This window comes from Thamnophis elegans, chromosome 1, assembly GCF_009769535.1.
Source record: "Thamnophis elegans isolate rThaEle1 chromosome 1, rThaEle1.pri, whole genome shotgun sequence".
Taxonomy (NCBI): domain Eukaryota; kingdom Metazoa; phylum Chordata; class Lepidosauria; order Squamata; family Colubridae; genus Thamnophis; species Thamnophis elegans.
In genome coordinates this window covers 79238491-79262503 of record NC_045541.1, presented here as the reverse complement: position 1 = coordinate 79262503, position 24013 = coordinate 79238491, and the positions used below count along the sequence as shown (strand labels likewise).

Here is a 24013-nt window from a genome sequence, read left to right as displayed (position 1 = left end):
GATTGTGGGTGCACCTCAGTACACCCACGTTACACCTATCCTCCGCGAGCTGCACTGGTTACCGATCGGTCTCTGGATACGCTTCAAGGTGCTAGTCGTTACTTATAAAGCCCTTCATGGTATTGGACCTGGGTACTTGAGAGACCGCCTGCTGCCAATTACCTCCCAAAGACCCATTAGATCACACAAGGTGGGCCTCCTCCGGGTTCCGTCCACCAGCCAATGCCATCTGGCTACTACCCGGGGGAGGGCCTTCTCTGTGGCAGCTCCGGCCCTTTGGAACGAACTCCCCGCAGAGATTCGGACCCTCACCTCTCTCCAGGCCTTCCGAAAAGCCGTTAAAATCTGGCTGTGTCGGCAGGCCTGGGGTTGATGAGTTCCCTTCCCCTCTCGACCTGTGTGGCTGTGTGGCTGTTGGCTATTTTAAATGTTTGTATTGTACTTTGTGTTCCCTTTCCCCCTTGAGTTGTTCACCGCCCTGAGTCCCCCTGGGAATAGGGCGGCATATAAATAAAACAAATTTCAATCTCGCACTAAATCAGGGGTCCTCAAACTATGGCCCCCTATACAGCGCGCCGAAGCAATTACTCCCACTCGCTGATGGGATGGGGTCCTTTAGGTACTTAGCTTGTTGTTTAGTAGGTCCAGCCCTTCCCTCCCTCCCTCCCTCCCTGGGAGCTTAGGCACTTCAGTGAGCAGTGCGCAAAACTTCTTCCAGGCTCCTCAAATGACAGAGTTTGCAGGTGGATGATCTAGTACCTGGACTGGCTAGAAGACAAACATTCATTCTTGCCCATATTTGAGATTCCTGGCTGCAATGGACAGCAAACTTAGGGTTGACCCTGGGTAGTTCTCTCCACTAATGGCCAAGCTAAGTGCCTGAAGGACTCCCATCCTGTCACTAATTCATATTGACCCAAGGGATTTAAAATTATGAATTTAGTGGTCCCTAGGTCCGAAAGGTTGGTGATCCCTGCTTTAAATGGCAAGGAGATGTTGAAGGATAGGTACATGTAGATGGGAAAACCTGAAGCTAGAGGCATCAAGAGACTTGCAGTGGGAAGAAGGAGCTGCCAAGAATTCTCCAGCTAAGGAAGATTAGATGTATAATAGGAAGAAAGTGTATAGGGGTCCTTGGTGCTCTCCGAGCTCGCTTATTTTCTTGCAGATGTTTCATTACTCTAGGTAACACTACTAGCACTGATGATGTTATCTAGTTAGGTAATGAAACATCCGCAAGAAAACAAGCACTAAACTTGAAACAAAATGAAGGCGCCCCTCATTTCAACTCTGAGCTACAAATATTCTCCTTCAAAGTGTATAAATCCTCCGGGATTGGGCGGCCTATAAATCTAATAAATTGAATTGAATTGAAATAAATACTTGGACACCTTGGGCATTAGGGTACTGTGAACTCTTAATGAAGGGTCACAATAGATGTCATTTTTCCCATTTCTGGTTAAAGGAAAAGAAATCCTGTTGAGCTGAAACAAATCATACCCTCCTTCTCTCGCTATCCTTTGCCCTTATGAAATCTGTCCACGCAGTGCCGTGTTTACTCAGCATAGGCTGCTTCTGCATTGCCAGAGCTTGTCTGGCATTTCTGTTGCCTGAAACCCTATAACTTGAATAAGATATAAACTGTGTTGCATCTATCTGCTGTTGCTCGGCAACTCTTCAATAATGCCCAAACAAAGCACTTGCCATGTGCAAGCAACCCTAATTCCGACTGTAGGATAACTCTGCTTTCGAGGCTGCCAATTTCCTCCATAGTTAGCAGTCCTGCCTTGTTAGCTTGTTCTTTTACCTGTAGCAACAAGCAGGGTATCTAGGCTGTGCATAAATGACCCTTTTTCACAATCAAATTCGAGTCTAGGAACTGAGGGATTATTATTTCTATGTTGCTAAGTGAGACATTTGCTAAGTGAGCTTGCCCCATTTTACGACTTTTGGTTTCACAGTTGTTAAGTGAATCATTGCAGTTGTTAATTTAGTAACATGGCTATTAAGTGAATCTGGCTTCCCCAATGACTTGTCAGCAGGTCGCAAAAGGTGATCACATAGAACAGAACAGAACAGAATAGAATAGAATAGAATAGAATTCTTTATTGGCCAAGTGTGATTGGACAACCAAGGAATTTGTCTTTGGTGCATATGCTCTCAGTGTACATAAAAAGACAAGACACATTCATCAAGAATCATAAGGTACAAGACTTAATGATAATCATAGGGTACAAATAAGCAATCAGGAAACAATCAATTTCAATATAAATCGTAAGGAAACAAGGAACAAAGTTACGTCCTGCAGTCATAAGTGGGAGGAGATGGGTGATAGGAACGATGAGAAGACTAGACAAATGGAGACAAATGGCTGTCCACTCCAATGATGCAGCAATCACAACTTCGGGAGGCAAGCTGTTCTACTGATTAATTGTTCTAACTTAACCACATGCGGCTCCAGAGCCGCAGTTTGCTGAGCCCTGCCCTATACCATTCGAGAATAAAATAGAATAGGATAGAATTCTTTATTGGCCAAGCGTGTTTGGACACACAAGGAATTTGTCTTTGGTGCATATGCTCTCAGTGTACATAAAAAGACAAGACACATTCATCAAGAATCATAAGGTACAACACTTAATGATAGTCATAGGGTACAAATAAGCAATCAGGAAACAATCAATTTCGATATAAATCGTAAGGAAACAAGAAACAAAATTACAGTCCTGCATTCATAAGTGGGAGGAGATGGGTGATAGGAACAATGAGAAGACTAGACAAATGGAGACAAATGGCTGTCCAGTCTCTTCTTAAAAACCTCCAATGATGCAGCACTCATAACTTTGGGAGGCTAATAGTAATAGTAATGCAGCCTTAGTGAATGGTTTGACAGTGGTGAGGGAATTATTTGTTTAGCAGAGTGATGGTGTTCAGGGGGAAACTGTCCTTGTGTCCAGTTGTCTTGGTGTGCAGTGCTCTATAGCATCGTTTTGAGGGTAGGAGTTTAAAGAATTTATGTCCAGGATGCGAGGGGTCTGTAAATATTTTCACAGCCCTTTTTTTGACTCGTGCAGTGTATATGGCCCACATGACCCTGGGACGCAGTGACCATCATAAATATGAGCCACTTGCCAAGCATCTGAATTTTAATCATGTGACTTTGCTGCAAGGGTCATAAGTGTGAAAAATGGTCATAAGTCACATTTTTCAGTGGTGTTGTAACTTTGAATGGTCACTAAATGAACTGTTGTAAGTTGAGGATTACCTGAATCCCTGCTCTGTTGGATAGATCCTCACGTAGCACTGGCTCTGACATACATGTCAGGAAACAGACATGAAACGGTCAATCATGTTCTTAGATGTGATGAAAAGCTCAGATTCTCAAGTTCAAAATGAAAATTTTGAATGAGAAGCCAAACATTTTCTTCTTCCTCCTCAAGGAAAAAATAGTCCAGTTGCCTTTGGAAGGGAAAAAAAACACTCTTGAAACAACTGTGACCTGGATGACTGAGAATCTCCACAGACATTTACAATATTGCCGTGTTGTTAACATTTTCCAGCAGGGATAATTGTTCTGTAACCTTGGACTGAGAGTCTGAATAACAGAATAAAAGAGTTGGAAGCAGTGCTGAGTTCCGGATCCTGTTGCAACCGGTGCAACGGGGCCGGGCGTCCACCATATGAACGCGCGTACTTACCGCCAGCGAAACTCCGCGATGCCTCCGCAATACTCCAGCTGCTCAGCGGAGCGTTGCGCAGGGACCATACACTCTGTCTATGTGTGCGGAAGCCCCAAACAGCTCAAATATAGGTAAGGAGCGCGAGTGGGCCCTCCGGAGCACCGTACCAGAACGGTACCTGGTGCTCCCAGCAGGCATCGGTACGCCCGTACCGGGCGTATCCCACCACTGGTTGGAAGGGACCTTGTAGGTCAACTAGTCCAACGCCCTCACCCAAGCGAGAGACCCTACACCATTTCTGACAGATGGCAATCCAATCTCTTCTTGAAAGCCTCCAGTGTTGAAGCTCCCACAACTTCTAAAGGCAGCTTCTCTTCCTTGGGTTGATTGTTCTCATGGTCAGAAAATTCCTCCCTATTTCTAAGTTGAATCTCTTGGTTTAACCTGGGTTTAGCATGTTTTGGGAACCCAACCAGAAAGCCCCAGTCTCTTTCCCTAGGCAGGACTAATCGATACAACTGAAGGCCGGCTCAAGCAACCCCCAAATTCAGTCCTCCTCCTCCTTATACGGGAGGCCGTATAAATTATCTGTGCTGGTGCCATATCAAATAAATGAAATAAATAAATTAAGAGCAATGCTCTCTGCTTCTTTTGGGACTCTGATTTTATCCTTTCATCAATGATAGCAAGATTTTAAATATATACATGCATGATTATACATGTTTGGCAATGATGAAACAGGTAGAAAAACTCTCTATTTTAGAAGGCAGTTCTCTCCCTTCCAGTCAAATGCCCGATGATCCTTCTGCTTGAGTCGATTCCTCTTGAGTTTTGGATATTATGAGCAAGAGCAAACACCCCTTTCCCCTGGAAATATTTAGTGAAATCTGACATGCCTGGTAATTATTTCCGCAGTTCTCATATAGGGGTTTGTTTTGACAGTCATAATTGAGAGTTAAATTAGCATCCCTGAAGTTTCATGCTGTCAGGCAGAGGTGAGTCAATCAGAAGGGATATGTTGAAAGTTGCCAGGCAACTCCACACACTTAAACAGGTCCAGGGAATTCAAAACAATAAAACAGAACCTGTTTTCTGTGTGGATTTGCAAGTGGGTTTCCCTCATTCTGTGTCCGGTTGTCAAATTTGTTTGGGCTGTGTGGCCTTTTCAAATGTCTGTTGCTTGGAATTGTAGAAAAATGTACTGTTCCCCACTCTGTAGTTAATATAACAATGCACTCAAAACCCATCTTGGAAATGGTTGTGTCACATATGTTCCAATGGGAATTATTCCAAATGGATTATCATATTCTTAACTCGGTGAAGATGCTCCTACTGCCATTATTAATTGATTCCCCAATTTAGGATGCTGCGATCTCTGTGCTAAATTTCCTTTTCTAGCGAGTAGCTTGATTAGAGGAATTTGCCATTGTACATTCCCATATCAGCTTTATTTTGCTGTTCGCTTTCAATACATTCATCAAGCTTCATTATCCCAACTGGCCCATTTAATTCTGTGAAGATGCCACATCTGATTTGCTGTCTGAAATGCATGCCTGTATCTTAAGAGGAATGTGTTGGCAGCACCTGCATACAAAATGGAATAGACTCTTTCCCTTCAAATCTGAAATGGTAAATCAGCAGGCTGTAACTCTTTTTAATCCGCCGTTTATCCTATCCATACGCATGTTAATTGTGAATTCCACACTAAATACCCTGTGCTCCCCCCCACCCCACCCCACCCCCTATTTCTATATATTGGGTACTGTACAAGTACAGATGCAAGAGGAGGGGGACGATAAAGAGAAGAAGTTGCAGCTGTCTCTAGTTCTGCTTGTTGGAGTTTTTGAAGGTAAACATGTTTTCTTCTGCTTGCAACCTAGCAACTCTATGGCCATTGGGTAAATGAGATTGTAGCATAAGCTATTCTTGTAGCCTGAGAATCTTTTGCATGGAAGCAGAGAATGCCTTTTTCTGCTTGCCTGAGGCTCTGCCTTTCCAACTCATACTAGGATCAGTTGTGCTCGATCAGGAAAGGGGTAAGGTGAATGCTTCATGGTCAGGGAAAAGGGCTACATTGATATTTCTGGTGGTCTTCCCTAACCTTTGTAGAAATCTCTTGAGTGGGTACTGTAATCAGGTGTCTTCCTTCCTTCCTTCCTTCCTTCCTTCCTTCCTTCCTTCCTTCCTTCTCTCCCTTCTTTGATGGGGTGATGAGGTACATGAGATCAGGACCAGGTGTTGATTTGTACACTTTTCCAATTGTTAAAGAGAACCGCCCCATTAGAATTTCCAGAGTGCAACTATAAATGCTGTAAATAAACGTTCCAAATAATTTCAACTCACTATTGTTGAGGGCATAACTCAATCATTGTTGAGTCTATAACTTTTTGGTGATGTAACACATTGGACATTTTTGCATGATGAAAATTATCTTGATTTTAAATTCCTTCCAGTATTGTTGTAGTCATGGAACAAATTGGAAAAAGCTATGTGGGGTTTCCCCCCACCCCTCCCTCTTATCTGTAGTTGGCTTCTTTTCTCTCTCTGCCTTTCTGTAACCTTGCTTCATCGCAGCTGCCTTTCTCTGACAGCAGAATGATAGATGTGCTTTGCTCCAGAGGGCAGAAGGCCACCAGCTCGGAAGGACGGCGTATGCCACTGATCAGCCTATTCAGTGGATGCACTGAGCCGTGGCACTATGAGGATTTCATCAGCCTTTAATGCATTAACCTTTCATTAGGCACAGCAACCCTTGCCTGTGCCTTGCTCTCCGCTTAGACTATTCATCTCATTGCCTGGCTATGCCATGTGCCTTGACATCATGAAGAATCCCCTTTTGTCTCTACCTGGGGAGCACTGATATATTCATGCAATTTTAATGCTGGTGAATCTTGTATCTGCTTTTCTGTAGAGATTGGTGCAATGGACACAAATGAGGCCGGCTTCGTTATTTTGTGTGAAAGAAATCTGCTAACCTCCTTCTCTGTTCCCAGTCCTCAGAGGACTGTGCATTTTGAGTATATGCCATACCAAAAAGATCCTATACTACTAAAATACGTTGAGAAAGTAACTGATGCCCAGCCAGGTGGACGAGAAGAGTTAATTGTAATATGGAGCAATCACCTGCAATCTAGAATGTACAAAGTTTGTTTCTGCTTTGGCTCTGAAAAAAGCTTTTTAACAATCTGGATTAAGAATCCCTCCATAAAGGAATACAACAGATACATTCCTTACATAGATTTCAACTTACATTCAAGGTTCTATATAAGCACTAGAATAATTATGGTTTATTTTGCTACCTAAAAGGAATTAATTCTCCCTTAATGATATCCAGATCAATTAAGTTAAGTTAATACTCTCTTATTTTTTTTAAAAAAAATCTACAAATAATTCTTTCCCTGCTGTAAGAACAATAAACAAACAATGCTATTGTTTTTCAGAGCATCCAGTTTCACTTTGCATTTGTGAAGGGAAGCAAAATTTGTCTCTCTTTCTCTCCTCTTCCCCTTTATGGAAGTATCAGTAGAATAAATTAATTGTATTTTTAAACTTCTGGGTCAGTCTTTAGATAATGAGATGCCATAGGAATATTATATGTCTGGAGAGGAATAGTGAAGACATTTTCAATTGTTTTTCATACGTGTATGATAGCTCTCTAACGTTTGTATGTTTTGAGTACCATTTGCATCCTTCCACATGTTTTCTTTTTATGCTACTCTTGCAGGTGGAGGCAGAGAAACATCAAGATGTTGTGGTCTATGATCAGAGCACAAGGGATGTAAATGGGCTGGCAACCGACAGTTTCCTATCCATTCTTCTGGGCAAGCTGGACAGTTGCTTCCACAGTGTCTCCATCCTCACAGGTAGGATTTGGCAGCAGTTAGGATGGTGGGCTGAATTTCTTTTTTCCATATCCTTGAAAGGCAGAAACCTGTGTCCATGTCAATGCAGACTTTGGTAAAATGGTGGATGAATAATGCTGGATACCTTACCTTGCTATTTAGCATGCCCTTGTGTAGGTAGGTAGGGTCATCCAATTTTGTAAAAAGTAATCTTAAAAACTTTTAGTTGATAGGTAAAGGTTTCCCCTGCACATATGTGCTAGTCATTCCCAACTCTAGGGGGCGGTGCTCATCTCCACTTCAAAGCCGAAGAGCCAGCGCTGACCGAAGACATCTCCGTGGTCATGTGGCTAGGATGACTAAATACCGAAGGCACACAGAACTCTGTTACCTTCCCACCAAAAGTGGTCCCTTTTTTCTACTTGCATTTTTACATGCTTTTGAACTGCTAGATTGGCAGAAGCTGGGACAAGTAACGGGAGCTCACTCCATTACACGGGACTAGGGATTTGAACCGCTGAACTGCCAACCTTCTGATCAACAAGCTCAGTGTCTTAGCCACTGAGCCATTGCGTCCCTTAAGCCATCATGTCATTCAGTTGATAGGAGCACAAAAAACAAGGAACCAGAAAATATAATGCAATAAACATCTAGAATGGAAAAAAAGAACAATGGAGTAATTAAAAAAGAAATAGAGTTCACCAAGGCTAATGAATGCATTCAGGGTCTTTCTGCCTGGATGAGCTCATCTTGCATTCAAGTCCAATGCCTGTTGGAAGAGCTGGGTCTCCAGGGCCTTAGGGAGTCACAAAAGGATCAAGGCCAACAAACAGGAAAGTGGTGGTGTTGCATGCGTTGTAACAGAAAAAGCACAGCTGGATCCCACTATGTGACACTTTCATAGAAAGGACTGAAGCATATTTTTCTGCCAGCTCTCATGGTCAAGCAGGTATAGTTGGAGGCAAGTAGTCCTGCAGAATCATTGAGGGCAGAATAAAATGAAAAATATTACAATAATCCTTGTAGAGTACTGCCCTGTTTAGAGACTATCTGCTACTTATGACAATGATAAAAAGTAACTTTGTGACCAATCCTTGAATTTACAACTTTTGCAGGTCTATAAAGCAAAGAAAAGTTAAAATAAAATCATAAGCACAGTCATGGTGTCATTTAACAACGGCTTCGCTTAATGGCCAAGTTGCCAGTCCCAGGTGTCACTACATAAGAGTTATCTGCACATTAATTTCCTGGTGTGCTTATGACACCTTGGTTAATTTTAGTCAGAGAGGAAGAATTGCTGGTCCAAATGAGAGTGTTAAGGGACAGAGAATCATTGCATTTTATAATTTATATGGAACAAACCCTGAATATTTTATGTATATCCCACATTTGGTATTTTTTATAAACATGAAATGTGTTAAATCTGCATTTAATGAGTCTCAGAAATTGTCCTTTTTTCATATTGTGATTTTGTTCCTTATTTATTTTCTTGCTTGTTGTCAAAAAGATAATATTGTCTGAAGTGGAATGTGGCCACTAATAGTAGTTTCCATTCTGAAGCAGGGTGGGGAACCTAATTTTACCATAGTGACAGCTGCCGAGGTGATGTGCTATTATGTAAACAGGTTGCCTTGAAGAGGAATTGCATTAAAATTCCAGAGAAAAAGCTTTATGTTCTGTAAAGCCACAGATTTTTTTTAAAGTGGTGGTTAACTGAGATTAAAGTGGGGATACCCAATGATTACTGAGCTCAAAGTATTTTCATCAGTCTGAAATATAAATGGTGGAAAAACATGTGATGCATTTTTTTCGGCGGTATGGAGAGTTCATATGACAATATCTTTTGGATTATCTCTGCAAGCGCTGTCAGCCTTGAAATCTGGATGTCTGGCCTTGGTCTGCAAAACTGAATACGGGTGGAGGGTTTCTTCTTTACCACGTTTTGTTAAACAGAAATTAATGTTTATTTTGGAAAATATTCTCTAAAATAATAGAAGGTACGGTTTGTTTCATGTAGGGTTTTCTGATTGTAATGGTTAATGACATTCATCCTTTTGTGCTTTGAAGTCTTTATTTCAATTGAATATTATATTGTCGGAAATACAATATATTATAGTGCTGCCGTATATGCTACTGTATGTATATTATAATGTTATATACTAATACTCTTTTATAGTATGTTCTATAACATACTAATACTACTATATATTATATACTGTAATATAACAGCGTTAGTATATTATAGAATATAATATTAAAGACTATTAGTATATAATAGTATTATATATATATATATATCAGGGGTGGGTTTCTCGGCCCACGGGACTGGCGGCGTCCTCGTGCATGCGCGCAGCGCACACATGCGTACTAGCGTCTGTGCGATGCTCCAGCTGCTCCTGGAGGATCGCGCAGGCGCTGTATGCGTCCTGTGCATGCGTGGAAGCGCAGAACTCATCAAAACCGGGTAAGGAACATGGGCGGGCGGGTGGGCCCTTCGCCATTCCTGGAAGTTACTTACTTCCGGGTTCGCCGACCAACCGGTTCGGGGGACCGCCGCGAACCGGTTGAAACCCACCCCTGATATATATATACAGTAGTATATATGATAGTACAATATATTATAGAGAATATTTGTGAAATGTTTATAGTATATCTGCATCATTTTTATTCATAGATGAGTTAAATATACTCAGTGCTTAGGTATGTGGGAATGGGTATGGGGTGGTATGAAATAAAACATGGGAAATTGGCTATCACAACTTGATACCACCGGCTTAAATCAGACTTGATGGAGTGCCCGTCCATTAACAGACAATCCTAATGATGTGATGGGACTTGAAGTTCAACTGCAAATATCTCTGAGCTCCCATATTCTGAGGGAGAAATAAAATAGAGGGCAACTTGAGTGAAATAAGAGTCTACAGCCATGTATGTCAGATTTGGTCATATGATTGTTTGCCATTCATCATAGTGAGAAGAGATGGTGTATTTAGGAAAATATACTTATCTAGGTGGTGTCCTCCAAGAAGGCCTCTTCTAAAATCACCTATGATAAATTCTTTTTGCCCAGTAGAGGGTAGTGTTGCTCATCCACTGGAATCTGTGTGGCCCATGCTAAACAACTGAGCATAATATAATTGTTAACATGAGCAACACAATAACAAATCATTATGTTGTATAACAACAAGTCATTATATCATGCCCTAGCGAACTGGATTCTTTTCTTTCTTTCTTTTCCCTTATTTGTGTTGCAACGTGTATAGTGACCCATAGGTTGTTTGGTATCATTTCCAGATACACTAGCACAGGTACATTTATGGAAAAGGACATGCACAGTTTAGTTCTTTGTATATATGCATTCACGTGTGCAGAAGAAAAGGTTTGAGGGACTTTAGGATGGCGGGAGGTGCCAGAGGTGGCATGTAGAGCCCTCTCTGTTGGCACGTGCACCGTCACCAGCTGCTCTTCTGGTTTCTGGAATGCACATCCATGGGCCCCAGAGCGCCAAAAATGGGCCAAAAAACAGCCTGAAAATGGCCCTAAAAATGCCCCAAACCAGCCAAAAAAACAGGCATGTGCATGCCGGCCAGCTGGTCTTTGGGTTTCCGGCATTCCATGTGCATGCATGTGCTTTCCGATTTGGGCACTTGATGCTGAAAAAGTTCACCATCACTGGACTAGGGTAAGTAGATCTCTCCTCCTCTGATTCGGCCCTACCTGACTAACATTTATAGAATGAATGAATGAATGAATGAATGAATGAATGAATGAATGAATGAATGAATGAATGAATGAATGAGCAGGGAGTTCTTCCAGCACTCTTAAAGTAAAGATTGAGTTCTTTTTTGGAAAGAGAAAAAGGAAGAGTAATGATGGGAGTATTTGTGTAATGAATCGGGGTTGGTGAGGACAGTTTAGCCTTTCCACAGCCCATGTGGCTGTTATTGTACTTATAGCCTTTCTGCAGACTGCATGAAACTCTAGCACTAGCAAGCTATGAGCAGGAGGCAGTTATGAATGAAATCATCCAAGTGGTTAGAGCAAGAAGAAGCCAAAGGGAAATCAAAGTGCTCATTCATTCCATTGATATCTTGATCAAGGTTGAAGTACATTTTATAAGTTGTTTGATCTCATTCTTGAATGTGTATAAAGGTAGCCCTTGAGTTACAATGGCAGTTGGTATCGGAATTGTTCTCATTATGTGCCATGGTTGTAAAGTACAATGCCAGGTGACTGAGTAACTTAGCGATATCAACAGTCCCATTTGCCAGCATTAAGCAAGAACTGAAGGGGTCATTACATGATCATGACTTCCTGCTTGCTTCCCCATTGACTTGACAAAAGTCAGCAGGGAACTTTGGAAATTGATTAATGTGACTATGAGGATACTGAGACAGGAAGAACTCTGAGGAATAGTTGTAATTCCCCCTTGTTCAACACCATCACAAATTTGAATGGTCACTGAGTGAGTGGTTATAACTCAAGAACCACACTTCTGAAACAATAGGAACTGGCTTTGAATACTAGGATTTTAGTTCTAGAGGGCACAAGTTCAGGAAATTTGTTCATTTAATCTTGACCTTTAGGTGTAATTCTCAGTGAGAGGAATATACTTTCAGCTATTTAAGCCATATTCCTGTTGATAGTGCATTACAACTACTACTCCATCTCTCAAAAGCCCTTCATACATACAATTATCTGCTCTATTCATACATTATATTCTTGAAGAAAGCAATCAGTTGCTCAAATTCTATCCAGCTGGTCTTTATAATACTTAGTCCTGCTGGGAGTTAGGTTTAGTTAAAGATTTTTTTTCATTTCTATTCAACTCTCTGTAGGAAACAAAATTAAACAAAAACCATCTTTTTTCCCTGTCTCCTACAGAATCATTGACATCTCATTTGCAGCCCCTCTGTGTCTTGAAATTAAACATATTCTGTCAGAGTTTACTAAATACATTCTGCTAAGCACATCATTAATAAGGGCCATTTCCTGAGTGTAGGCATGTACAATGGGATGGATGGATGGATGGATGGATGGATGGAGATAGATGGATGATAGATGGTAGATGGAAGAGGGTAGAGGGTAATTGTGTAGGCGGGTAGATGGGTAGATAGATCAGTCTTCCTTCCTCCCTCAATGGAGTTGAGGGGATATGTTTGTGTGTAAAGACATTCATATATGTAAACATCAGAGAAAGGAAAAGTTTGCAGGCTCTGATACATGTCCACAGAGGGAGGCTCCCGTTCCTTGCCCTAGAATCAGGTCTTGCAGTGACCATCACAAAAACTGAGTATCAGGCCAGCCCTGTGCCAAATCATTGCAGTCCAGACTGGAATGTCTGAAATTGGCTTAAGAAATAGCTGGGAGCCACATGGGGGACTTAGACTAAGTGAGTCTTATGTCTCCATTTAGGTAGGCATAACCCTCCTTTCCTTCCTTCCTTCCTTCCTTCCTTCCTTCCTTCCTTCCTTCCTTCCTTCCTTCCTCCCTCCCTCCCTCCCTCCCTCCCTCCCTCCCTTCCTTCCTTCCTTCCTTGTAACAGCTTGCTTTAAAAGAAATAATAACACTGAAGACAGACTTTGAAATATTGATTAGCCTTACCCTAAACATTGCTATACCCTAAAGCATTTAGACTTATTCACAACTTAAGACAGGAAGTCCTCTGAATTTTACGCTGACCAGAAGGTGCTGAAGCCCTTTGAAGGACTTTGTGTTGTGATAAGACGATTGTTTTCCACATGGGCAAATGCAGAGATATCATATCTCATCAAGGCTGTCCTTATTGCATACAACAGATTATCATGAGAAAGCCTTATTCGGTTTGAAGAATAATAGCCTTGAAAAGCCTGTTGAGTGCAACTATCTTGATAACATGTAATCAGGCATTACAATCAAACAAATTAACTTAAATCCAACTCATGATGTGCTGCAGTATATAACTTCATCATGAACTGAAGAGCACTGCATTACAGAATTCTGTTTACAATTTAATTAAACTTTCCCAGCCAGCATGATCACATTTAGTGCTGGCCTTGGGCCAGCATGATTCTTTTTGAGTACAATTCTATTGTTGCAATACTGGGTTTATCAAGATGGAATGAATGCATAATAATGTAGATGGGGTGGGGATAGCGTTATACTATGTATGAGCTCATAGGAAAAATATGATGATGCAAGGTGAATATGTGGAAAACAGTGTGCATTTTAAAAAAATCTCTCAAAAATATTAAGGATGTATTTACTGCAACGTAGCTTTCACCAGCATAATTCAAGTCCCAACATTTTCATTATTTATTTATTGCCATATTTATGTACTGCAGTCCTACAAGGGCACCCAGTGGTTTATATGTATTCACAAAACAATAAAGCCCTAAAATCTTTATAAAGAGTGCAAGGTTGTTGGATATGAGATGGGAAGCAAATAAATTGGTCATTATGTAAAAAATATGATTTACCCATATCCAGAAAGTCATGGGAACATAAAGTGGAATAAGTTATCAAAAATGAGAAGGTGAAGATCTTGTGGGACTTTTGAATAAAAACAGATCGTCATTTGGAGCACAACACACCAGATATCACAGTTGTACAGGGCTGAACACCTGGAAAGTGACATAATTGAGCAAGGATTATTGGATCAAAGGCGCTTCATCATCTGTAATAAAGTTTTCACAGAAGTGGAAATGCAACATCTAGAAATATTGGCTGAAAAGAAAACAACAAGTGATGATGAACAAGCTGAAGAAATTGCTCCAAAACCTGAACAAATTGACCAGCCAGTGGAAGAAATGAACATACAGGATGAAGACCCTACTGTGCAACAAATTGAAAGTGTAGAGCTAAGTGATCTAGCAAAAATGCTGAAAGAAAAAATTGGAAACTACATCAAAGAAAATGTAGAAAGAAAAAAAATTACCTATCATTCACAAAGTACATAGCAAACAAGTGAAATATCTGTTAAGTGTCGTGAACAACATTTTAACTTCCATCCCATCCAGCACACTATATGAAACCAACCAATTAATAGCCACCACTTTAACTGCAGGACTAGGTTATAAAATGCCAAAAAAGAAACCCACTGGAACACCAAAGTGGAAAATTCAACTTGAAAATAAAATTAAAAAACTATGAGGGGATATCAGCAATCTGAAGTACTTAAAAGAAGGAAAACTAAAGAACAAAAAGCTGAAAAATAGTTTACACAAAAAATACAACCTGGAAGAAAAAACAATAATGGAAATTATGAAAGAACTAAAACAACGTGCAATGGCAACAGCAAGCAAAATTGAAAGATATGAAAGACGAATAAAACAATATCGTGAAAATGTCCAGTTCAGAAGTAGCCACCACCTTTTCTACTGGTCTCTTGATGAAAATCGAATCCAAACTAATATTCACCCATGTAAAGAAAAAACTTAGAACTTTTGGAAAGAACTGTGGGAAAACCCAGTGGAACACAACAACACTGCCTCCTGGATCAAAGATATTCAACAACAAGCAACACAAAACAAGATGGAAAATATTGTAATAAAAACTGACATGGTGGCAAAACAAGCAAAGAAGGTCAAGAACTGGAGTGCACCTGGCCTGGATGAACTGCATGGATACTGGCTAAAACACCTGACAAGCCTCCATCATCGCATGGCCACTCAATTTGATCAAATGCTTCAAAATGCAACAAGCGAAGAATGGTTAACAGCTGTCTGAACATACTTGATAATGAAAGATCTAGAAAAAGGCACAGAACCAAGCAACTATCGCCCAATTACTTGTCTGCCAACAACGTTTAAAATTTTTACAAGGATACTGGCAAATTTAGTATGCAATCATCTGATGGAAAACAGTTTGTATCCAGTAGAACAAAAAGGAAATTATAAAAAATCAGGAGGAACAAAAGATCAGCTGCTCATAGACAAAATGGTACTAAAAAATGCAAAACAAAGAAAAACAAATTTAAATATGACATGGGTTGATTACAAGAAGGCATTTGACTCATTACCCCACAGCTGGATTAACACCTGTCTGGAAAACTTTGGAATCAGCAAAAATATCTGTACATTTTTGACAGCAAATATGCAAAAATGGGAAACAGTCCTAACAACAAATGGGGAGAACATTGGTGAAGTCAACATCAGATGAGGAATTTTCCAAGGGGATTCACTTTCACCACTACTATTCAACATTGCATTAATTCCACTGACAATAATCCTACGAAACACAAAACTGGGATACCAAATCTCAAGCCAACATGGCAAGATAAACCACCTACTATACATGGATGATTTAAAAATCTATGCAAAAAGCCCCACTGAACTTAAATCAATACTCAACACAGTTCAACTGTTCAGCAGTGACATCAAAATGAACTTTGGGCTTGAAAAATGTGCTATATTATCCATGCGGCAAGGAAAAATGGAAAAAACAGAAGGAATAGAACTGGGAAATGGAAATATAGTGAAAGCATTAGCAAAGGATGATGGTTGCAAGTACCTAGGCATATTGGAAGCAGATAACATCTGCAAAGAGTCAATGCAAAAGGAATACATCAGGAGGGTCCACAAAATATTAAAATCAAAGCTGAATGCTGGAAACATAATTAAAGCCATTAATACATGGGCAGTTCCAGTGATACGCTATTCAGCTGGAATCATCAATTGGACTCTGGCTGAACTGGAAAACCTGGACCGGAAAACACACAAACTTTTGAATATGTACCACGCTTTACATCCACAAAGTGAGATAGACAGGTTGTACCTGCCAAGAAAAATATTGCAAATCCATCAAACTGTAGAAGAAGAAAGATGAAGTTTGAATGATTATGTGAACCAAAGTACAGAAAAATTGCTGCAGGCTGTGAAAATGGAGAACAGCATAAAAACAACAGAAACAAAGGCAGAATATAAGGAAAAACAGCTGGATGACAGATTAAATATATGGAAAACCAAAGCTTTGCATGGACAGCACTTGAAAAACATTGAAGGAAAATGTGATGACAACTTGACATGGACATGGCTTAAGATGGGAACTATCAAGAAAGAAACAGAAGGTTTAATACTGGCTGCTCAAGAACAAGAACTACAAACTAGTGCCACGAAAGCGAAGATACAAAAATCCACTGACAACCCAAACTGCCAACTTTGCAATAACAAAGTCGAAACTGTTTCACATTTAATATGTGAATGCAGCAAAATCACATAAACTGATTACAAAGCTAGACACGACCGAGTTGCTAAATGAATCCACTGGTCATTATGTAAAAAATTTGATTTACCTGTATCCAGAAAGTTATGAGAACATAAAGTGGAAAAAGTTATCAAAAATGAGAAGGTGAAGATCTGGTGGAACTTTCGAATACAAATGGATCGTCATTTGGAGCACAACACGCCAAATATCATGGTTGTAGAGGGCCAAAGTGTACAATTTATTAATATCGCTGTTCCTGGAAATGCCAGAGTCAAAGAAAAAGAACTAGGAAAAAATCATGAAATATCGTGACCTGGCCATTGAAACTACATGGCTATGGATGAAGCATGTAACAGTGATACCCATTGTCATCGGGGCACTTGGCACCACGTCCAAGAATTTTACAAGGTACATCAACAAATTGCAGCTTCCTACAATAACACCACCAGAACTGCAAAAAACTGCACTACTTGGAACATCTTATATTTTAAGAAGGTACTTGGTTGATACCTAGGACGCTGGCAGCAAACCGTATCAATCATTAGCACCAGTCACCGGTATTTGTAATGCATTCTTGAATGTTCAAGTGGCTGAGTTTCATGTTTAATGAATAAAGTATATAATAATAATAAAAAAAAATGACATTAATAATATTCCCCCTTGGTGTACAAACAAGCAACGATCTAGGCCAGTGATGGTGAACCTTTTTGACACCGAGTGCCCAAACTAGAATGCGTGTGCATGTGCTACAGTGCCAGAAACCTGAAGACCAGCTAGCCGGCACACACATACCACACATACTTCTTTTTGGCCCATTTTCAGGCTGTTTTGGGGGCAAAAAACGCCCTGAAAACTGGCTTGGAAAAGGCTTGGAAAATGCCCCTCCCAAAAAAGGCCCGTAAAACGGCCTGGTTTTTTGGTTGTTTTTGGCCACTCTGGCACCCGCAAAGACCAGCTGGCCAGTGCACATGTGTGTGCCAGAAACCAGAAGAGCAGCTGGCGACGGCATGTGTGCCCACAGCAAGGGCTCTGCGTGCCACCTCTGGCACGCGTGCCATAAGTTCACCATCATGGATCTAGACTACCAGTTCAACATTCTGGAATAAACCCATATTTAATGAGTATAGGTTTCATTTATGTAGAATAGTCGTGCCATCAACCTGCAAAGTTTTTTGACAAGCAGATTCATTTTCCTTTATTTCCTTTTTATATGCAAAAAAGGGCAACGTGAATAGTAGTGTTTTATCAGGAGGTTGCTGCTATGCAATAGTATTGTTTCCCAGAGTTTTATTATCCGATTGTGTTGCCTAAAGATGCTTACTGCTTCTACTACAGAAAGTATTAAAATAACAACCAGCCGTACAGGATTATATCTGTAATAAAGGCTTTACAGCCTGCTGCCCAGACCTCAAGTTGCCTTTGGTTTGATCTTTGGTTGCGGAACTCAAAGGTGGAGAGTAAGTGGAGCAGTGATTCAAGTGAGTGTGTTTATTGTGCTCTGAAGAATTTCACACGTTAGCAATTCCTACTGCAGGGGAACTGGCACAGGCAGAGCGTGAGCCACTATTGCAAAGTTCATGACAGTATGAAATGAGGGCAAGCAACTCTGTATATATTGTACAACATGGGCTCTTACATCAGTTTATTGAATAGGTGGGGCAGGCACATCTGAAACCTGTTGTGATTAATTCTGATTCATAGACATCCTTTCTGCTTTTTCCAGGCCAGCAGGGTGGGGTGGAAGCATGTTAATAAAAATACGTAACCAGAGCCCAGCTGAAAATAACAAGCAAGTTTCTATTAGAGGTGGACCAGTTTACTTCTCAATGATACATACATCAATATTCATTTTTGTCACCCTGCAGTACTTGGCTATTAGTTGCCTCTGTCATTTTCCCCTTCATTTCTCTTTCACTGGCTTTTTGCTTATAGTATGAGAAAGAACTACTCATCTGATCCACCAATTCTATCTTTCCTGTACTCCCTGAGCAATGGTAGATCTTATAAAATGGCATTACTATGTTGATTAGAAAGGAGAATTTTGTTTCGCCTACAAATAATAGACTTTTGAAATGGTAGGATTGTCTTCAGTTTGCTGAGAATATGAAAACAGAGACAGATTTTTCTTGCCTTTTTTTTAGATGAGTCTTCTTAAATTCAGAGTTCCATTTTGAAGACAACAAGGAAGGGAGTAGGTACATATTTAGAAATCAGAAGAAAGTTACTTTTACACTATAACCAGTGATCTGCTAATGGATAATTGCTATTCTTCTGCCTTGATTGTCTTAAGAGGAAATAAAATAAAACATTTATTCTTTTATTACATTTATATGACACCCATCTCACGATTGAAGGGACTCTCGGTGACTTACAAAAGGATCATATGAAATGATTGCAATTAACAAGAATTCCGTGGAGAGTAAAAACCAAGAGGATGGGTGATACAGGAGTATGAATCTTCTCTCTACTCCATCAAGCCCCCCCAGCCTAGAATACCCCCATTCCCATTGGTATCCCCCCACTAACTCCTAGAGGAAAAGTAGAAGCCAGTAGGGTGCATTTTAAAGAAAAGATCAGTATAAATGAGAAGGAAAGGTGTCCTTATGTTTTGTATATTCAGCAGAACTTGGGTCAGTAAGGATAGTGCTTTTCTATTTTACATTCATTTATCCCAGCTTGCACACATATATACTCTGTTTCTCTGTTGGATATGCCTGTGCACATGCGCACATCCATGGACTGTTCTCTTTCATTCAGGAAAGGGAGGCAGCCTGTTCCCAGAAGTTGCTGTTAATTTCCTTCCTGAGGTTTTGGCAAGTGCTCATCTATGAGTTTTTGCTATGGCGTCATGAGCTGCATGCCCTGGAGCCTATCAATTCGCTAATGTCAAATGCAGACCACTAATGTGCTGGTTGGAGGAAAGGGACTGAAATGTAGAACAGTGGGTCACGGCTGCTGCGTTTTATGTGGAAAGCATGACTCAAAGCAAGAAAAAAGCTGCTGAAAATTTAATAGGCAGGCAGAGATTTCTAACACATATATACACACACCAATGCACAAAATTTCCTCTTTTGTCTAATACAGAAAGTAGGCTATTAAAGTAAATTAAATGGGTCCCTGCTTGGGTGGTCTGGGGCTTGTAGCTTCATGTAATGCACAAAAATATGTGCCTTAAGATATTGTGTGGATACCTCTGTAACCAATCCCAATTTTCACATCTGCTTCCTTTTCAGAGAATGGCCTTGCATAAACTTTCCTTGAAAGATATAGTACTGTGTTTTCCCAAAAATAAGACAGAGTCTTATTTTCTTTTGACCCCCGAAATAAGCACTTGGCCTTATTTTCGGGGAGGTCTTATTATTTTTGAGGTGCAGGAGGCGGTGAACATGGTCACCTCACCGCTGCTGCTGTGTTGCAATATTTTTGGGGAGTGCTTATTTTCAGGGGAGTGCTTATTTTAGGACATGCGCTCAAAAGCCCGATTGGGCTTATTATCCAGGGAGGTCTTATTTTCAGGGAATCGGGGCATTCCTTTCAAAATTCAGCTTTCTATTACCTTAGGTCACATATGGAAATCTTTTTTTCTATTGAAAAACAGCATTAACAGGAATAGGTAGAGATCTTGATGCTCCGCAGCTAAAATTGGAAATGTGAATCTATTGCAATTTAAAAATGCAAAAATACACTGAAACTGAGTTCCTTTTCATAATGGGATAACTGGCTGTAATATTGAGATACTCAATCATGAGCTCTGTTCAGGTATGCTTGCCCCCCCCCATAATTAAGTAACAGTTGCATCTCCTGCTGTCCACATGCTCAGGCAATATCTGCCAAGGAGAACCCAGCCAAGTGCTTACCATGCTCTGGATCCTTAAACAATCAAGGCTCCTTGTCACAGAGGAAGTCTCCATGTGTCTGGCAGATTTCCCTACTGCCGACTTTATTCCAGTGAGGGGAAAGTGGACACATCCAGCTGGCACACTGCCCTTGATCACATGGTAGGGAATGCTTGATGGGGCTTCTCGACTTATTGCAAAGATAATGGGAAGGTGGCTTAACTTTCATTTGAGGCAGCTGATAATATTTGGTATCTACCCAAAGCTTATTAAAATTGAATGACCTCCCTCCCATGTTCTAAAAATACAACTTGGTACCTTCCAGGTGAATTGGACAACCATGTCCATCATTCCCATCCTGAATGGCTAAGTCTCCTTACTCTGACTGGAAATGTCAAATGAAGCAGTGGTGGGATTATTATTTTTTTAACTACTGGTTCTTTGGGCGTGGCTTGGTGGGCGTGGCAGGGGAAGGATACTGTAAAATCTCCATTCCCTCCCCACTCCAGGGGAAAGTTACTGCAAAATCCCCATTCCCTCCCAATCAGCTGGGATTCGGGAGGCAGAGAATAGATGGGGGCGGGGCCAGTCAGAGGTGGTAGTTACCAGTTCTCAGAACTACTGAAAATTTTCGCTACCGGTCCTCTAGAACTGGTCAGAAGCTGCTGAATACCACCTCTGATCTGAAGAGCTCTTGATTGGGAATGTTTGTACTAAAGAGAGAGCTTTCCTTTCATTTTATGAAGATTTATAAGATCAGTAGGAAAAAGAGCATATCCTATCATTATAGGAAAAGGCATAAAAGAGAAACAAAATATTTTAGACTGAATTAAAAGTAAAATGATAAGGACCATTAGCAACCCGATAATTATGTTGCACATTGAGCAATCATTAACCTTTGAAGATAATGAAGAGTAGCAGGAAGCTTAGCAACCTTCTCTATGTGATGAGCATTTTTGTTTGCTAATAAATAACATGCATGCAAATCATCAGTGCGCTCAGGGAATTCAGCTAGTAGGGAGAGAATGAAGGTAGAGCTACTTATTTTAATCCAAATAGTTACAATGGAGACTAAAGATTCTACTTGGCCCAGCCAGGTGTGGCCTTCCATTCTAGAAATACCTTTCTCTCAGTGCTGCTAACAACCTGTTAAAACATGCCAGAGAAAATGCTCTTCTTAATTTCTGGGGCTCCAAAGAGTAAAGAGAAAAAGTTAGTCTGGACAGAAGAAGGCGAATTTAAAAAAAAAACAAAAAAAAAACCTGCAGTAACCAACTGACTTACACTGTCAGTCTTCATCCAGAATGTATTGCTTTACTGCTGCTTTAGTTTTGCTAACTCGCAAAATGTGAACCACAAATTACACATCCATAGACACCACCAGGTTGAGTGGAAAGAATCAAGCAAAGTGTGTGTGGTTACTTCCTCTCCATATGACAAAATAGGAATGACTTGCTAGCAGGGAAAGATGGGTGACAATATTGCTTCAAAAAGACAAGGTACTGTATGTAATTCAGGAAGTTATATAGTTCTATTACTTGGCATTTTGTCAATTAAGTATCCTATTTCATAGCCAACCTTGGTTGTTGCATCTTATTCCTAATCCAGATATCAACATACAAATTACCGGTATATACAGTAAAAAGAGGTATCTCTGCTGAGCTGCTGCGTTCTTAGGCAGCCTTTTTTTTAAAAAAAAAATCAAGTATATAATGTGATGTGTGTTTACTTATGAATAGCCATATTGGTAGCCTTTTGTCAATAAGGAAGGATAGAAAGCTCTTTCCCATTTCCAATATTTTACTGAATTTCTGTGCTAAATGTGGAGGGGAGATTCCTTCCCCCCTATCTGTATACTTAGTTTCTGCATTATGCACGGAGTTCTCTATCTCACCTCTTATAACTTACTCTCTTGTGTGAAATTCTTTGTCATTTGCTTTTATCAGGCTAGTACTTAAAGTGAAAAGCTGATTTCCATAATGGAATAATTTCAAAACGTCTAATTAGAATCAAATAATTTGCAGTGGGAAAGCTCCTTTATGCTTTTGAAGTCATTCTCAGAATCAAGCTCACCTCAAAAGAGACTTCAATTTCTATATTTTCAAATGCTTAAGAAAACAAGGCGGCTTAATTTTTTTATGTAAGCTATGGCTGATCATAAAGTTAGATGTTTACGGTCTTTTAAATCATGGTTGCGCAGTGGTTAGAATGCAGTACTGCAGGCTAACTCACTGCTCACTTCAGGAGTTTGATTCTGAGCTTGGGTTGACCCAGCTTTCCATCCTTCTGAGCTGGGTAAAATGAGGACCCAGATTGTTGGGAGCAACATGCTGATTCTGTAAACTGCTTAGAGAGGGTTGTAAAGCACTGTGAAGCAGTATATAAGTCTAAGTGCTATTGCAATGTGTTATTGCCATTGCTGTTTGCTATGTTTCCTGATCAACATGTTAATCAATGGATACTTCCCTCCCATTTCGAATAAAAATGCAATCTTGAAAGTGACAGAGAGGAGGAACAAGAAATATGATTTTCTTTTCTTCCCTGCACAGAGAGGTTTGGAAACCAGGAGGCTATATTTTAAAGAAATCATAATTGGGCCTGAACTGCATGCTTCCCTTTATGCGTAGCACGCTTGTGTTTGCATTTTAATGTGGATCACCTGTATTTTACATTATCAAAAATCTTTTTATTTTTTACTGCTGTTAGTATTCTAAAAATGAAAGTGGCAAAATATTCTGGTGAAAAGCAAGCAAGCACACAAGAGTAATTTTGATTTCATTTTCTTAGGTATGGAAGGATAACAAGATTTCAGACAGCTAAATTGATAGTTAAGCAAATGGGGATATATCCCGTGTAATGTGGCATCCCTTTCTCTCTTAAGCATACATCAAGAGAAAAGTTGCTGGAAGTCTATGTTTACCAAGTATTCTCCCACCCACCCACCCACCCCCCGAGCTCAGAAATCCCCAGCTGGAGTTCCCCTTTTATCTGTGAAACTGGTTACCTTGTGAGAATTCCCCAGTGTTATGGAGCTGAAACACAGAGTGGCTTGCTGTCTCTTTTTTGACAGTGTTCATCTCTACCTGTGGTGCCTCAGGGGCCCACGTGTATCTGCATTATGGATCATGATACTATATAACAATGATGGCGAACCTATGGCACATATGCCAGTGGTGGCATGCAGAGCCCTCTCTGTGGGCACGTGCGCCATCACCAGCTGCTCTTCTGGTTTCCAGTGCGCGCATGCATGCTGACCAGCTGGTCTTCACGCACACCAGAGAACTGGAAACCTGAAGACCAGTTGGCCGGTGCATGCATGCATGCTCATCGGCCAAATGGTCTTCGGGTTTCCAGCACATGCACATGCATTCTGGTTTTGGCACGCAGTGTGCCCAGGCATTTCCGCACTAGGTGCCAAAAAGGTTCACCATCACTGATGTATAGCATATACATTTAATAATTACATATATGCATG

The 24013-nt window shown here is 40.5% G+C and overlaps 1 protein-coding gene across 2 annotated transcripts in view; it reads left to right on the top strand.

Moving 5' to 3' along the window:
• Nucleotides 1-24013, top strand: part of DUSP8 (dual specificity phosphatase 8) — a 111336-nt gene that overhangs the window by 43649 nt on the left and 43674 nt on the right. For both annotated transcript variants that reach the window (XM_032221820.1, XM_032221811.1), the window contains exon 3: nt 7402-7540. In XM_032221820.1, coding sequence (XP_032077711.1) covers nt 7402-7540 — 139 coding nt within the window. The remainder of the gene's footprint in view (nt 1-7401; nt 7541-24013) is intronic.